At 37.9% G+C, this 17,151-nt stretch overlaps 1 protein-coding gene across 2 annotated transcripts in view; it reads left to right on the top strand.

The window, feature by feature from the left end:
- The first annotated feature begins 1,738 nt into the window (after positions 1-1,738).
- Positions 1,739-17,151, top strand: part of MOXD1 (monooxygenase DBH like 1) — a 103,382-nt gene continuing 87,969 nt past the window's right edge. The window contains exons 1-2 of one of the 2 annotated variants that reach the window (XM_044004119.1): positions 1,739-1,871; positions 2,039-2,339. In XM_044004119.1, coding sequence (XP_043860054.1) covers positions 2,076-2,339 — 264 coding nt within the window. In that variant the 5' untranslated portion in view covers positions 1,739-1,871; positions 2,039-2,075. Of the gene's footprint in view, positions 1,872-2,038; positions 2,340-17,151 lie in introns of those variants that run through there. The other variant, XM_044004120.1, reaches the window with a different exon arrangement.

Genomic DNA, 17,151 nt, shown 5'->3' with positions numbered 1-17,151 from the left:
AGGTGAATAGAGGGCCCAGAATCAGAATGATTCATTTTCTTGAGTTCAAATCAGGATTCTGACACTTACTAGTGGTGTGATCCTGGGCAAGTCACTTTAACCCTGTTTGTCTCAGTTCCTCATCTGTAAAATGAGCTGGATAAGGAAACTGCAAAACACTCCAGTATCTTTGCCAAGAAAACCCCAAATGGGGCCCTGAAGAGTCATACTTGATTGAAAGGACTGAACAAGAACAGGAGGTAGCATCTACACTGAGATTGAAGGTATTTGAGGATTCTAAAAGGTGGAGGTGAGAAGGGAGTACATTGGGGGGATGGTGAGGGGAGATAGCCTTTGAAAATGATGGAATTGGGGCAGCTTGGTGGTGCAGTGGATAAAGCACTGGCCCTGGATTCAGGAGGACCTGAGTTCAAATGTGACCTCAGACACATGACACTAGCTGTGTGACCTTGGGCAAGTCACTTAACCCACATTGCCCTGCAAAAAGAAAAAAAGGAAAGAGATTAGAGATTGCAAGCTAAATTGGGGGAATATCTACTAGTATAGTTTGGCTGAAATGTTGAACACATGAAGGAATGAAACATAAAAATACGAATTGGTTGGAAAGGTAGCTGGGAGGCAGACTGATGGTTTATATATTCAAGTAGAAGACTGAGGAAATAACAGCATCCTTGGTTGATAGTGATGACAACTGCTCCTCAAGTGGATGAGCTGTCTTTTACCTTTGTTGGTGTTCCTAGTGCTTAGCACTGTGCCTGGCACATAGTAAGGCATTTAATGAATGTTTACTGACTGCCAAACTCAAGGGTTAAATGTAGAAACAAATAAAAAAAGGACTGACTAGTTACCAAAGGTAGAGTATGTAGGGTTTTCCACCCAATAGACGGGCCCTCCCTGAACACAAGGAAAAAGGTCTTTTGTACAGTGGGAAGAAGACTGGATTTTGAGTTAAAGGAGTTGGTTTTAAATGCTGGTTTTGCAATTCATAACTTATGTCATTTTAGTCAAGTCACTTAATATCTTTGCAACCTTATATTCAAAATCAAGGGTTTGCACTAGATGAAACATCTCTTTAACACCTAACTCTATGGAAGTGGAGGAGGAAAAAAACCCCAACATATTAAAAAAACCAAAACAAACAAACAACAACAACAAAAAACAAAAACACCACCAAAAACTTTCCTGTCTTTCTTTTTCATACCATAATAGTTGTGTTCAGCACAAACTCCTCCCTTTGTCCCCACTTTCCCTCTTAAACTTATTCTGACCTCTCTTCAAATCACTAGGACTTCCTTTTTGTGACGTTCCTCACATGACAACAACCCCTACCTCTTTCTTCCCCTCCTCCCAAAGTACTTTTCTCTTCCCCCCCCCCCTTCCCTTTCCCTTTCCACTATCTTTATACCCACCGCGTTTACTCTTTTCTTCTTCTTCTTTTTTATTCTCCCCTTCCAGGACCCTTCTGTCCCTTTCTGAGTCACCTGCTTCTCTAGGTTCTAGGTTCTAGGACCCAGCTGAAAGATCCCAAGTGGATCTCAGATTTAGTGCTGAAAGGGAATTTGGAGATCATCTAATTCATTTTACAGACTAGGAAACTGAGATTCCAGAAGTGATCATAAGGTTGTAAAGTTAAGTGGCAGCGACAGGATCTGAACCCAGATCCTGGGAAACTAAAGCCAGCACTTTTCCCACTACACCACAAGGGAAAAGGATGTGGCAGGACACGGCTAGACGAGACTAGACGGGACGGGAGCAGACTGGTTGCTGGGTCTGGGGCCCCCTAGGGCGCAGCAGCGGGGAGGGCGGGCTGAGACAGGCCGGCCCCCTCCTGGGCGCGGCGGGCGGCCGAGTGGAGCAGCTACCATCTGCTGGTGCGGGGGATGGGGGTGGGGGGACAGGGGAGGCGGTGGGTGGGTGTGGGGATGGGGGGGGAGGAAGGTTGGGCCGGGGAGGGAGCGGAGACAGAGGGGGGAGGTCCCAGCCGGCTACCCTCCCAAGTGGCTATTTTTCTCCCGCTCCCTTTTTCTTTCCTCTCTAGCATTCGCTCAGGTGCCCAAAGTAGGAGGAGAACGACAATGTGCCGTTGGTCCCTGCTGTTCCTGTGGGGTCTGCTCCCCGGCGGCGCCCCAGGGGGAACCGGTCGCAGCTACCCACATCGCACTCTCCTGGATTGGGAGGGCAAGTACTGGCTGCACTGGGGCCACGAAGGCAGCACCCTTGCTTTCCGCCTGGAGGTGCAGACCCTTGGCTACGTAGGCTTGGGCTTCTCGCCCACTGGAGCGATGACTTCAGCGGACATCGTCTTGGGAGGGGTGGAGAACGGTAGTCCCTATCTGCAGGTAAGCACCCTCCTTCTCTCGGGACAGGATGGCCCCTCGCTGCTTCCCCACCTTGTGCCCTACAGTATGCATATGGGGGAGATTGGGCGCAAGCAGCGGGCACCAGATGCTGAGTTTGTGCGTTTGTGTGGAGATTGGGGGTCTTCGCAGATTAACATTCAGAACCACCCCATCAGCCTTGCCCAAGTTAGGATGATAGCTCCTTGAGAATAGAGATTATTCTCTGTAGTATCTCCGCGCATATAGAAGGCACTTAATAATTGCTTGTTGATGCACTGATTGGAACACCGTTCAGAGCAGTCAGTCCCCACCTTCTGTGCTCCTCATCTCTCCCCCAAACTCCCACTGAACTAAAAACATCCACTCTGCCGGAGTAGTCTCAGTCTTGCCTGGGACAACGCTTTGACTGTCGGAAAGCGTGAGCTGAGGACTTAAATGGGCTCTTGCGGGTTCCGGACTACAGCTGCGTGCGTTTCCAAGGGACAGGCTGCGGGTTGTGGGAGTCAAAAGACTTGCCTTCTCTCAGCTGATTCTCCTTGATGGCTTTCTGATTGTTGTCACTCTATGTTTTCCATTACTGTCCAACCCACGGATTTGGGAAACCAATAGCGCTCTGTGGCGGAGAATCCTGCGTAGTCTTTCCTTTGGTTCCTACTAACGGGACTTAAGGTTATCCTGCCAGACCTTGGGACCCTGGTGCGGGTTCTTTTTTCTTGTCACTAAAGTTCTTTTTTCTTGTCACTAAAGAGCTCCTATATGGGAAGCAGAAGGATATTTTTGGATCATTCCCTGTCTTTTGGGTCACGTTGGTCGGTTACAGACATTCATAAGGTTCTCACACCTCCCAATGCATCATAGGTGGAAGATCGCGTTCTAACCTTGTTTTAACCACTTGACAGCTGCTGTCTTGCCAGATGGCTCATATTTCTCTTTGTGAATGGGGGGGTGGGGAAGTGCATTCATCAGGTGATTAGAATGAATCGGGAAATTATGTTACCTGGAGCCTTTCACTGTCTTCACCATCAGTAACATTCCCAAAATTACTTTTACATTACTTAATCACATACTTGAAAGTTATTCTCTCAGTTTCTTAAAATGGCTCATTAAAAATATTAGATACTAGTCTTCTGGTGGTCCATGGGACATCAGTTCAGAGCATTTTCCGAAAGATTCATAAATAAGAACAGTGAATATAAAACTCATAATTTACGGTCACCTAAAAGATATTTCCAGATGTCTTTGTTAGTATGGACTCCTCAGTTCCTTCTATCCCTACCAAAACATTTAGTCTGAAATAAAAGAAGATTGTGATTAAAGAATATCTATTTTGGCAAGAAACAAGTTAATAGCAAAAATTACTAAGCATAATCCTATTTTTAGGTTCTTGCCATTTTACAGGAGACTAATCTTCTGCCCCCCTCCCCGCGAATTTCATCACTTTTGAAACCTAAAATGTTGTCTTTAGAAATAAAATGATACTTGAGAATTTAAGTCTGTGAAATGTCATTGATAAACAACTTCCTCTTGCTGCTTAGACATTAACTTCTGAACCAAATTTTTGACCTGAAGGCATGCCTCAGCAAGTGGAAAGACTAACTTTCTAGTGACAAGAAGTAGATAATGTCTTATTTAAATGAATTGTTTTATTTTATTTTATTATTTTATTTGTTAATCTTGCTTTTAGCCAGGCCTGCATCCTCCACTGGAAAGGACATGAGGAAAACTTATTATTCAGATTTATAAAACAAGGTACTCTCTTTGAAGATTGGCTTCGTATTTCCCCCCAAGAGAAAAACATTTTAGAGAATCCACACAATTTGATAGAAGAAAAGCTAAGTTTAGAATCTTGTTTCCACATGTAGACACAATGAATTTATATTCCAAACCCATTAAACATAGACTTTATTAATCTAAAATGCATTTCACACTGCTGATGTTCAAGAAATGTTATATGTAGACGAATTAGCATTTTTAAATTCATCATTTAATCTTGTAATTCAAGTAATCCATTGACATGTAGTATGAAAAGCCACAACTAGAGATCCACCCTTTTGAAATATATATTTTAATTAGAAAGGAAGAGGAATTTGTTAGCATCTTTTTCATTTCTTATATGTATAGTTCAAATATTAGGCTGCAAAAGATCATTTTTCCCCCTGAGCTATAATGTCACTACTTTTCCTTCATTTCATAACATAGAGAAATACAATGAAATTACATTATCAGGTTTATAGGAAGATGGAGAAGCCTCAATTAGATGGAAAAGAAACCAAAGAGAATAAATAGAAACATCCTTTATTTAGGACAATTCACAGACAATAGAATCTATGCCTATCATTTTGCTATTCCAGGTTGAATTCAATTTTCAACTTATGAAATTGAGTAGTCTTACCAGAGCCCATTCATTTCCACTTTCTTGCTTACTGGTTTGAATAATGGTTTCAAGGCTCTATGTAGATAGAGCAGGGAATTTGGAATTAGCTAACCTAGGCTCTGCTGACTACTACCCTGTGACCTCACTTCTATAGGCCTCAGGCTCCTCATGTATAAAATAATGGGATGAGAAAGGTGGTCTTAAGTATTTCAGCCCTCTCATGTTAGCAAATAGATAACATTTAAAAGTTTGGGGTATAGTTCTATTAGTAATTTGATTCTGGAATTAATGCTGTGCATTTTTTTTTTTTGCCATAATAAACTTTCCAAAGCCCACTGGAAAAATATCATCAAGCAGGGTAAAGAAACAAATAGAGAGAAATGTAAAGCTGAAAATGATCATGAGTATTCAGAGAGTGGAATTCAGCAATCATTTTAAAGGATGTCAGAAACTCAAATTGACATGCCTACTTCTTTCATCAGTATGCCTTAAAATTTTGTCTTTCTAGTATGTTTCGTTTAGTTCTCATGCTTAAATTTAACCTTAGGGTTTGAATTTCTCCACTCCCCACTTTCATCTTTTGGAATTGTCATTTTCTTTTAATAGGGTCCCCTCTGGCCATGGACAGTAGCACATCAAGCTGTCAGAATAAAAAGGGGAGGATTTTTTTTTTGTCACAGAATTTAGAGCATTGTAAAAGAGGGTAGAATACTTAAGTACAATTTTAATTTTTATATTTACAAATCTAAGCCATTGAAATAAAGGCAAAGATAGCAGTTGAAATTCTAGAATTATGCAAATCAGAAAACGTTACAGAAAAGTGTTCCAATTCAGACACTAATAACAGCCGATATTGACACAGTTACAAAGTGATTTCAGGGTCATTATTAATATTCACAACAACCCTGTGAGGTAGGTATCAATTAACTAGCATTTATGTAGTGCCTACTCTGTGCCAGGTACTGTTCTGGTTACTATGAATATAAGGACAAAATAAAGTCAGTTAAAAGCAACAAATGTTTATTAAACACTTAAGATGTGCCTCCTATAGTGCTAAGAACTAGATATGCAAGGACAAAGGTCAAACAATCTTTGTCCTCAAGGAACTTACATTGTAGCTCAGGAGCTGACAAGTTCAGATAGATAAGAGATAGAGATACATATAAAATTGATATTTAATATATAGGAATATAAAAAGTAATTTTTTAGGAGGCACTTGCAGAGAGGCAGTGGGGAATGGAGGGAGGGGGTAGAGTTTAGAGGACTTAGATAGAAGATGATGTTTGAGTTAAGACTGGAAGGAAACTAGAGATTATAAAATATGTAGGTAAGGAGGGTATCCATTCCAGGTATGGGATGAAGAGCAATGAACACTTATTAAATGTATCTCTATCTACCTACCTATCTATCTATCTATCTATCTATCTATCTATCTATCTATCTATCTATCTATCTATCTATCTATCTATCTATCTATCGTCAATATTATTTCTACTTTAAATATAAGGACATTGAGGCTTAGACTTCAAGTAAGTTACCAAGGACCACACTATGAGGACTTGAACCCAGCTCTTCTGATTTCAAGTTCAGAGCCATTCTTCCCACACCTCAAAGTATCTGAAGCTTGGGTTCAAATCCAGGTTCTGGTGCCTTGAACAAGTCATGAGTCTTTTTGGTTCTTGCTCTTCTCATTTCTAAAATAAAGCATTTGGTTAACTTATCTCTAATGGCCCCTTTCTGTTGTGAAGTTCTATGGACATTTGTGACCTTCCATTTGGGCTGCTCTTCATTAGTTTTCAGATTGCTGTTACTGTGTCTCTACCCCATCCACCACTTGCTATCACCTGCCTGCCCTCCCCTCATATTCATGAGCAATTACTTGTTCATCTACCACCTACATCTCTCCCTTCCCTCTACTTCTCAGGAGTCAATGGGTGGTCAATGCCGTGATCACCCCTCCCCTACAGGAAGGATGTCTGAACTTTTCTTGGCCCATCCCTTTTCCATGTTTGCTAAGGACTCTTCTTGACAGCATGGGGCCACCCCAGACAGTAGAGTTCAGCTTTTGCCTGATGGCTTGTTAAGTAACTTTATATTTTGTATTTTTGCAATTTATAGGATTGAGATGAGGTTTGTTCCTGACCTCCCCTGTCTTGACTTTTTATTTATTTGTCCTGAACATTTTGTGAAATTAATCTGATCCAGCTGATTTAGAATTGTTTTTGAGCATTGTTTATCGTGCTACACAAGATGTATGTGCTAAAATTAAAAACAAACTAACCATGAAATGAGAGAAGTGTTCAGTTTATATAGTGAAGAATATTTCAGTCTAACATATTAGATACATTATACCTTTATTACCTGCTATATGGCTAGGTTTGGTTTCTACACTATCTAAAACCCAAGTGCCTAGGGGTAACCCTTACTTGACTTTCATAGTTGTCCTTTAGATCTTTGTGTCAATGAATGGGCTTAACATGTTTCTATGATGGATTCATGTCCTGTCCTTGTTCCCCGCCCTTATGTGACACAGTGCAACCCCACCCCCACCCAAACCACATAGCAGCTGAGGAGCCCCATTTTGAGGCAAGTAATCCATGCTGATGAATGCCTGTTTTGTGTGTTAGAGAAGAGAGTGGCATTGTGAGGTTTGTCTGTTGCAGTTACACAAAAATTGATTCATCCTTAATGTGGAGCCGTAAATCGTTAGTGAATGGGGAATGAAACATATGTTATCATTTGTTACAGCCTGGCTTGTTAGCTGTCACTAGAACCAAAGCATTTCTATTATCAGAAGTAGTCTTCAGTGGCAGCTTAATTGCTCCTAGGCTGATCATTGGGAAGTTCTTAGAATGGGATTTTAAAGAACAGAAAACAGGGAGCATTCTTTGTGGTTAACGATGTGCTGCTTTTAAGTGCATCCTTGCCAACGGCAACAAAGAAATGTTTGGAAAGCAAATTGGAAGGACAGCAAAACGTGAAGATGAAAAGTGTGTGCCACATTGACCGAGCTCAGCTGGTGCTTTGTTAAGGGATATTTAGAAGTCTTTGAGTAAAGCCAAAAAATTTGCAGATGACAAAAGGATCCATCCACGCTTCTTGGTTTGGTGTTATTAGTAATAAGTAGACATGCTATGGTGTAACACAATGCTCCCTCCAGCAGTATTGTTCTCTCTGGATCAAAGAAAGACTTCAAAGAACCTGACTGAAGAAAGGCAATTTAGGGAACAATGTATTTGAATTGATACAAGTAGTTGAAACATTTTGGAAACCAGCAATTTCAACATCGAAAGTTGGAAGGAAGAAATCCACATGCACTTGGGGGAATGAAGAAGTTGATTCCCGCGCCCCCCCACCCCCATGCCGTTAATTATTGGTAATATGATAGGATGCCATTAACATTTTGTTGTCCAGAAAAAAGGATATAGTCTTCCATGCAATCACTAAACATTAGAACTGGAAGAAATCTTAGAGGGGAAAAAGGTGTTAGAAGGGTAGGGATTTCGAATGGGAATAAGCTCATGCTAGCCACTGTGCTAAGCATTTTACAATAGCATCTCACTTGATCCTCGTGACAACCCTGTGTCCTATTATTATCCCCTTGTTGTTATTATGACCTTGGAGGTCATCTAGTTTAATCCCCTTATTTTCTAAAGGAGGAAATTGAAGAATAGAGAGAACTAGTGACTTATTCAAAGTCACTCAGTCCCAACCAGCATCCAGACCTTCTGAATTCTAGGACTTGTTTTTCTGTTATAGTGAGATGTGTTGTTTGTTATAAGAACCTAAGATCTCAAAAGAGAAAAGATTTACATCTGAAAGGGACCTTAGAGATTGTCTAGTCAGGTGGTTCTCAAACTCTTTGGTCTTAGGACTCCTTTACAAACTTAAAATTATTGAGGACCCCAAAGTACTTCTTTTTCTGTTTATATTTATCTTATTTACAGTATTAGAAATGAATCCTAATAATTTAAAATATTTATTAATTCATTAAAAATTTAACAAACATATTATGTTAACATAAATAACATGGAAAATATACTTTTGGAAACAAAATATTTAGTTAGAAGAGTGGTGTTGTTATATATATATATATTTGGAAATCTCTTTAATGGCTTATTTAATAGAAGGCAGCTGGATTTTCATATCTGTTTCTGCATTCAATTTATTGCATTATGTTTTTTGGATGAAATATATCAAGAAAATATTATCTCACACAGATATATAGTTGGAAAAAGGAGAAGCATTTTACTAGGCAAATATAATGCCTCAGTCTTTTTATTAAAATAGTTTTGACCTCACAGATTCTTTTTTGTTTTGTTTTGTTTTGGGGCAGGGCAATGAGGGTTAAGTGACTTGCCCAGGGTCACACAGCTAGTAAGTGTCAAGTGTCTGAGGCCGGATTTGAACTCAGGTCCTCCTGAATCCACCAGCTAGCTGTCCCCAACAACAATCCCATAACTACTTCTTCTTCTTCTTCTTCTTCTTCTTCTTCTTCTTCTTCTTCTTCTTCTTCTTCTTCTTCTTCTTCTTCTTCTTCTTCTTCTTCTTCTTCTTCTTCTTCTTCTTCTTCTTCTTCTTCTTCTTTGAGTTAAGTGACTTGCCCAGGGTCACACAGCTAGTTAAGTGTCAAGTGTCTGAGGGCAGCCAGATTTGAACTCAGGTCCTCCTGAATCCAGGGCTGGTGCTTTATCCACTGCACCACCTAGCTGCCCCCAGACCTCATAGACTCTTGAAAGGGTCTCAGGGACCCTCAAGGTTTCATACAAGATACTTTGATGACTACTTGTCTAGTCCAACACCCTTATTTTATAGATGAAGAAACTGAGACCCAGAGAATTTAAACCACTTTCCCAAGGCTCATACAGGTAGCAGGAAAGTCAAAATTCAGAATATATACAGTGCTCTTTCTACTATAGCATGTTACCCTTACCATCCATGAATGTTTTACAATGGTAAATTGCTTTATAAATGTGAATTATTATAAATATAATATGATGAATATAAATTAGTTATACTGAATATCTAGATTCTATACAATAATTTGTCATTAATAGAATAATTTAAAAATAAGAATATGTAGAGAAGAGACCCAGTGAGAATGGTTTTATTCAACAACCTTTCTGTAATTTCAGATATTAAATTTAGGGTTACATATCTGAATACTTAACAAAAAAGACAGCCAGTTTTGTATTGCAATAGTATATTTTATTCAGAGCTTATAGCTGATCTCTTCTAATATTTGGAAGTTAATAACTATGATTAAAAACTTTCGAATATCAATTGTTCAAAGTTAATTTACATTTTGGGGTTTTTGGGGGGTCATTTTGGTATTTACTGCTATTTTCTGAACAACTCACAACCTTCTGCAAACTTAATTACAATTTTCTGGAGATGCTGATTCCAAGATGATTCTGCTCATAGAGTTAACAGGAGCTACATGGGTTCTTGGGATTGTTTAGTTTATTTACACCTCAGTTTACAATATCATAAGCTCCAAAAGAGTCAGAATGGTCTTTTCAAAACTTTTTGTCTTCCCATTGTCAGGTATAGCATTTTATAGACTGCAGATGATTAATAAATAATTGTTCAATAATGAATGAATCTGACAGATAAGGAACCCCCAAGGAGGTTAAGTAATTTGCTCAGCAATAGACACATAACTAGTTAGCTGTAGAAGTTAAGAGAAATTCTAACGCCTCAGTTTGGCCCTTCCTAAATTATACTTGTGATCTGTTGCTTAAAGATAGACTCTAGTTTTTTCCTAAATGTTCAAACATCAACCCACTTTTTAAGAACATTTTTTGAAAAGCAATAAAACTTTTTATAAAAATTATAAATCTCTTTCCTTATTATCATTCATCCAAAAAAGAAGTAACATATTCTCCTTGCTCTTTCTTACCATTTGTCTAATATGTTTTTTAAGAAAAAAATCACCTGTAGATAAGGACTGTCAGAAAATAATAATAAGGACAGTGTAACAACCATGGACTTCCAGCATCGATTACATATTTCTGAAAGTTGTTTTTGCCAAGTTCACTACTGTATTATATACTATGGAAAAATCAGCTGGCATGAGCTTCAAAGAACTCCATAGATGTTGAGCATAACAAGCTGTCTGCCTACAAGAAATATAATTAAGGCTTTCTCAAATCTATGTGTAAACTACATGCTCTTTCCTTTCTCTTACTATGATATTGTTTATATGTATGTTTAGTAAACTACAAGAGTCTCTAACTTTGATCTAGCTTGCCAACAACTTTTATAAAAGTGTGTTTTTTATTAGTGGCTAAACTTTTTCTCCTGCCTTGTCTCATTTTCTCAGCTATGATGGAAATTGGTACATAGGATTTTAAGACTTAGAGCTGGAAAGGATGTTAAACATTATCTAATCTTTCATCCTCATTTTAAAAATAAGAGATTAGTCTCAAAAAGGTTGTGTTTACCCATGGTCATGTAGGAAGTAAGTAGCAGAGCTGGGATGATGGACCACTTATGTATTCACCAGTAATCATGCCACTATCAGTGATTTCAAGCATTTCCTGGATTCAGGGTCCACTTGCACTGGCCTCCTCTTCCTCTACTCTTGCATCCCTGCACCCTTGCTCAGCTACCTTCTATACTCCCTCCTTTCCAGGACCTCCTTATGTCTGTCAGCCTGTTTATCTATCTATCTATCTATCTATCTATCTATCTATCTATCTATCTATCTATCTATCTATCTATCTATCTATCTATCTTTCTATTTATCTCAATCATTCTGTCTACCATAGCATTTCATATTATTGGTATAATTGTTTCAACGCATGTTATAACACACAGGCTCTAAGTACAGACAGTTCTCACTTCATATAAGTGGACCCTTCCACAGATCTCTACTTAAAGGTAAGGCAAATTTGCCAGAGCATGTGGAAAATGGAGGGAGGGAAACAGAGAAAGACGATCAGAGCAGCAGGAGGAGGAGGAACATATAGGGGCCAGCCATGTGGGATTCTGGTCAGAATGAAAAAGAATATGAGGCAGATACTTGAGGACTGGATACGGAGACAGGAGAGGACAGGTGGACAGGCAGGAGCCAGGGACAGATATGCAGTACCTAAGCATGTACAGAAGACCAAAACACAGGGCCTGACAGGCATTTTGGTTGGCAGAGTGGAGCCAAGGTTTCTACTTTCAGTGTAGGAAGTCTCAAGTCAAGCGTGGTAGCAGCAGTGGTAGTCTCTCCATGCATCACTTCTGTTTTCACTGAGGGCTTAAAAATTTTGGGGGGGGGAATGTAGAGGTGTGTGGAGGAGGCCACTGAGCACAGAGCTAAGGGGCAGGGGAAGAGAGAGAGAGAGAGAGAGAGATGAAAGGGAAGGAGAGGAGAGGAGATGAAATGTAATGATCAGAAATTAATAGAAAAAGTCCCAGGAATAGTGAGGGATAGCCACATTCAATGGTAGGATATGTAAGTTGACCTAGAAAAAGGTAATGAGAAGAAATAGTAAACCATACTAAAGCAATATTACAGAACCCAAAGGAGGGTAGATCATTAAGAGACAAAATCTCCAGGAAGTAGAGGAAGATAGTGACTGAGAAAAATTCATCAGAAGTAAAGAGAGAATTGGTAATTTTGGAAATTTGGTTCTGTCATGGGATTGGGCTAGAAGTTATATTGGGAGGCTTGGAGAAAGCAGCAGAAATTGAGGCTTAATGATTGTTTACTTGAATTCTACTAGTGGTTGTTTTAATGTTGCTTCTGATTTCACTCAAGTTCTGAAATTCTTTCAAAAAGTTTGGCTGTGAAAAGGAGAACATAAAGAAAAATTGCACAAGGGGAATGGCAGCGTCACTTGTAGGCATTTTAGCTATGGGGAGGACCTGAGTATATAAGCAATGGGGAAGAACTCAAATGTGTAGGGAAAAGTCAAATAAGAGCATAGACACTTCCAGATTAATTCTGTTAAATCGTGTGTGCAATGGACAAGTTTTATTTTAAAATTGTAGAAACAAGGGGGCAGCTAGGTGGCACAGTGGATAAAGCACTGGCCTTGGATTCAGGAGGACCTGAGTTCAAATCCAGCCTCAGACACTTGACACTTAACTACCTGTGTGACCCTGGGCGAGTCACTTAACCCTCATTGCGCTGCAAAAAAATAAAATAAAATAAAATTGTAGAAACATAATGTCTTTTCTAAAGAATGTTTGGGCTAGGTTTGGTTATTTCAGCCTGTATTTTCTCAGGCATCTCTAATCAATAGAACATTTAGGTTGACTATTATGGAATAGGGAACCTAACTGGCACAATGGAGAGTTCTGACCCTGGAGTCAGGAAGACCCATTTTTCTGAGTTCAAATCTGACCTCAGACACTTCCTAGTTGTGTGACTCTGGGAAAGTCACTTAATCCTGTTTGCATCAGTTTACTCCTCTGTAAAATGAGCTAAAGAAGGAAATGGCAAACCACTCCAGTATCTTTACCAAGAAAATCCAAGATGGGGTCACTAAGAGTCTGTCTTTGAGCTGGAGAAGGAAATGGCAAACTACTTCATTATCTTTGCCAAGAAAACCCCAAATAAGATCATGAAGAGTTGGGCAATTGAAAAAATTACTGAACAACAAAAGTGTGAAATAGTGGATGGAGAGCCCATCTCAGAGCCTGACAGGCTGAGTTCAAGTCTTGACTGTGGTATCTATTGGCTGTGTAACTCTGGGCAAGTCACTTAAATTTTCAATGTTCTATTAATCTTTCTAAAAGTACAAGTTGTGGAGAAAGTGCCAACCCGCATCAGTGGAGGGAGTTTCTTAAACTTGGAGCTAGAAATGTCATTGAAATCATAGGTCCAGTCACCTCTATTGTGAAGTATTATGTAGCCTAATGAATAGAATTAGGAAGATGAGTTCAAATCTTGCCTCAAATCTTGACTAAATATATGAGCTTGGGAAAATAATTTTACCTAGTTTCCTCATTTGTTAAATGGGAATACTAACAATAGCACCTAGCTCAAGAATTGAGAGGCTAAAATGAAATTTCATATGTTTACATATAATATACTCATATATATATACATATACACACAAATTACTCTGCAAATCTTAAAGAGATTTATAAATGTTTGCTATTATTAAGCAGTAGCATTTCTGTACATCTTAAACATTTCTCATTAAACCCTGAAAGTTTCTATTTCATCTGAAGTGATCCAGCTATTCAGGCAGGGTATATCTTTCTCATTGTGTACTCTCACAAATTTCAAAGATTTTGAATTAAAGACTACTTTAATTGAAATCAATGTACTATATACCTATGGATCTTTATGTAGAGATGAGAAGCTAGTTGGCCCAGCTGTAGATGTTGTGTTTATATACTTGGTCGGTAACTTTAGAATTTTTCAGGATCAAAGATTCTCTTCATTGTAGGGATATTTACTATTGCCACTGTCAATATCATCAAACTACCTTAACATGCTTTATGGAAAATGGATATTAAAAACAACAATCTTTGAAGTAGAAAAGCTTTTGAAATATTTGTTTTTAAAGCCCCACTACCTGCACCTGTTGAAGTATATGATGACAGATGGTAACATTTTCCTTGAGGTTCCTATAGCAGCTGTGCTTACATTCTCCAAGGCCCAAATGGGGGTCTCTTTGCAGCTTTTATTACCCCCATAAGAGTTTGTATTCCATTCTGTTTTTCCCAACACCAGCCATAAAATTTTTCTAGAATTCATATTCAAAGGAGAAAAAAAAGAAGTCATGGTGTGTGAAAGACAGTTTTAACTACAGTTCTCATCAGGCCAGCGGATAACCAAGGCTAATATTTCTTATATTGCTTCCATTCCTATGTGATAGATGTCAGCTATATGTCAACTTCTTCTAATGTTAACTTGTAGAATGGGCCCCAGTTTTATATTTTACATGCCAGTTTTTTTTAAAAAGGAGAATAATGGGTGTAAAGGCAAAACATACTATTAAAAATCTGTTTTTGAAATAATGCTTCTATGACATATCTCAAAAATTAAATTTTATTACAGAACAGTATACTCCAAGATAATTGAAGGTATTGCAGTGAATGATGTAATATACAAGCATTTAAAATATAGGATCAGTGAGGCTGTATGATATATTATCATATGTTAGATACAATTAATTTGTATCTTTAAATATTTTATTCAAATTATTTCATAATTTAGTATTTTTATAAAACTTTTAGTTTTATTTAATTACAGATTAGTCAGTTTGAAGACAGAAATTTTATGGAAATGATCTTTATCATTTGTAGTTAATTAAAATATTGGTAGGTACTAAGTAAATTTTAATGCTACTTGAAAGTTAAAATTCCTCTCTTTTAAAGGAAGCTTTTTGAATTGGAACCTTTCTAAAATAATATTCATTCCAGAGTAGAATTCATTATAAGATGCACCTGACTTTTACACAATCTATGGGTTTAACAAAAGAAAATTGGACTAAATTCTATTAATTTGAATTTATCCATGTTGTTTTAAGATATTAAAAAAGACATTGGTTGGTAGCTATTCTGAAAGGAAAACCTCAAAACATTTTGGAGTCTTTTGCAAATATATGGGTTCAGAAGTAGAGGAAGGAAAAGCAGAAATAACTTAGGGGAGCTAATGATAGGGATAGACCTGGTTGTAGCTTCTTTATCAAAAATATTTCTTACTAGCTGTGTGTCCCTGGGCAAGTCACTTAACCCTCATTGCCCCACAGAAATAAAAGTAGTTTTATTTTATCTAATCCCCATCTTTAAATGCTCTTCTTCTGGCATGTCCTTCAGTACTTTGACTATCCTGGCCACGCTCTTCTGGTTTGTCTAGATCTTTCTCAAAATGTGGTACCATTGACTGGACACTGTGCTACAGATGGAGTCAGAACAGAGCAGAATACAGTGGAACTAGCTTTCCTTTGTTATGGATTTTATTCTTCCTTTAATGTACCTTAGGGAATCATGGCTTTTTATTGGCTGACTGCCATATCATACTTTTGTCTCAATGAGCTTGAAGCTTGTTTGAAACTATATGCTGGTATATAGCCATACCTCCCCAATCCTAAATTTAGAAAACATTCTGTCTAGGCTCTTTTTTTCAGGTGATAGTGTCCAGGTAGTCCAATGATTTTTAAATTATTTCTCCTTAATCTGTTTTATAGGTCAGTTGTTTTCGGGATTGATGGATTGATGACAAATTGGATGTTTTTTTTTTTAAATAGAGTAACTCAGAGATAAGGATGAAATACCTTATATTTTCTTCCTGTTTCAGTCTTCTTTTAATATTTCTTGTCTCATGGATGCATTGGCTTCTCTTTGGCTCATTCTAATTTTCAGTGTTAGTTACTTGAACAAAGTTTTGTACCTCTTGTGCCAAGCTATTACTTCTCTTTCCAATTCTTCCATAACTTTGCAGGCTTCAGATTAAACTTGAAGCTGGAACAGGGACTTTGTACTATGCCTTGGGCCTGAAATACTATTGATACTTGTTTTTTCTTTAATTTGCTCCTCTCTTGGTGTATACACTCAGGGCTTATGACCTTACGTCATCATGCCCTACCTTAGGAACAGTACTTCTGCACAGTCCACCTGGGATCTGTGATCTGATACTGGGCAATAAAAAATAAAGCTGCTAGTTTTTTTAATATTAAAGATTATACTACAAAAAATTAGAAGAGAAGCAGATCATCTATCTCTTACAGCTATGGGCAGAAGATGTATTCTTTACTAAATAAAAGATAGAGGCAAAGATAAGATAGATTATTTTGATTACATGAAACTGATAAGCTTCTAAACAGACAAAATTAATGTATCTCTAGGATTAGAAATGGTCAAATGGAAAAAAGTTTGTATCAAATTCCTCTTATAAGGGTTTGGTATGAAAAATACACAAACAATTTACATACATTCGTACACACATGTGAATACACACATGTGTATAAACAAACACATATGCATACATACAGTGTATAAACACACATATATGTACATGCATGTATATAATGACCATTCCCCAATAGATAAATGGTCAAAAGAAATGAATAAACAGTTCTCAAAAGTAGAATTGCAAGGTATTTACAACAACAGGAAAAAATGTTCCAAATCATTAATAATAAGAGAAATATAAGTCAAAACAAGTATGAGATTTCACCTCACATCCTGCAAATTGGAAAAGATGACAGAAAATGGCAATAGTAACACCTGGAGTTATAGGCATCCACCATATTATTGATGGAACTGTGAAATGGTAAAAAAAAAAACATTTTGGAAAGCAATTTGGAATTATATAAATAAAGTGACTAAAAATGTCCATACCCTTTGAACCAAAGATACCAAACCATTGATAAGAAAATCCCCATACAAACAAAAATATTATCTTCTTGTTCAGTTGTGTCTAACTCTTGGTGACCCCATTTAGATTTTGGCAAAGATATTGGAGTGGTTTGCCATTTTTTT

The sequence above is a fragment of the Dromiciops gliroides genome, chromosome 4 (assembly GCF_019393635.1).
Source record: "Dromiciops gliroides isolate mDroGli1 chromosome 4, mDroGli1.pri, whole genome shotgun sequence".
Taxonomy (NCBI): domain Eukaryota; kingdom Metazoa; phylum Chordata; class Mammalia; order Microbiotheria; family Microbiotheriidae; genus Dromiciops; species Dromiciops gliroides.
This window is presented reverse-complemented; position numbering and strand designations above follow the sequence as displayed.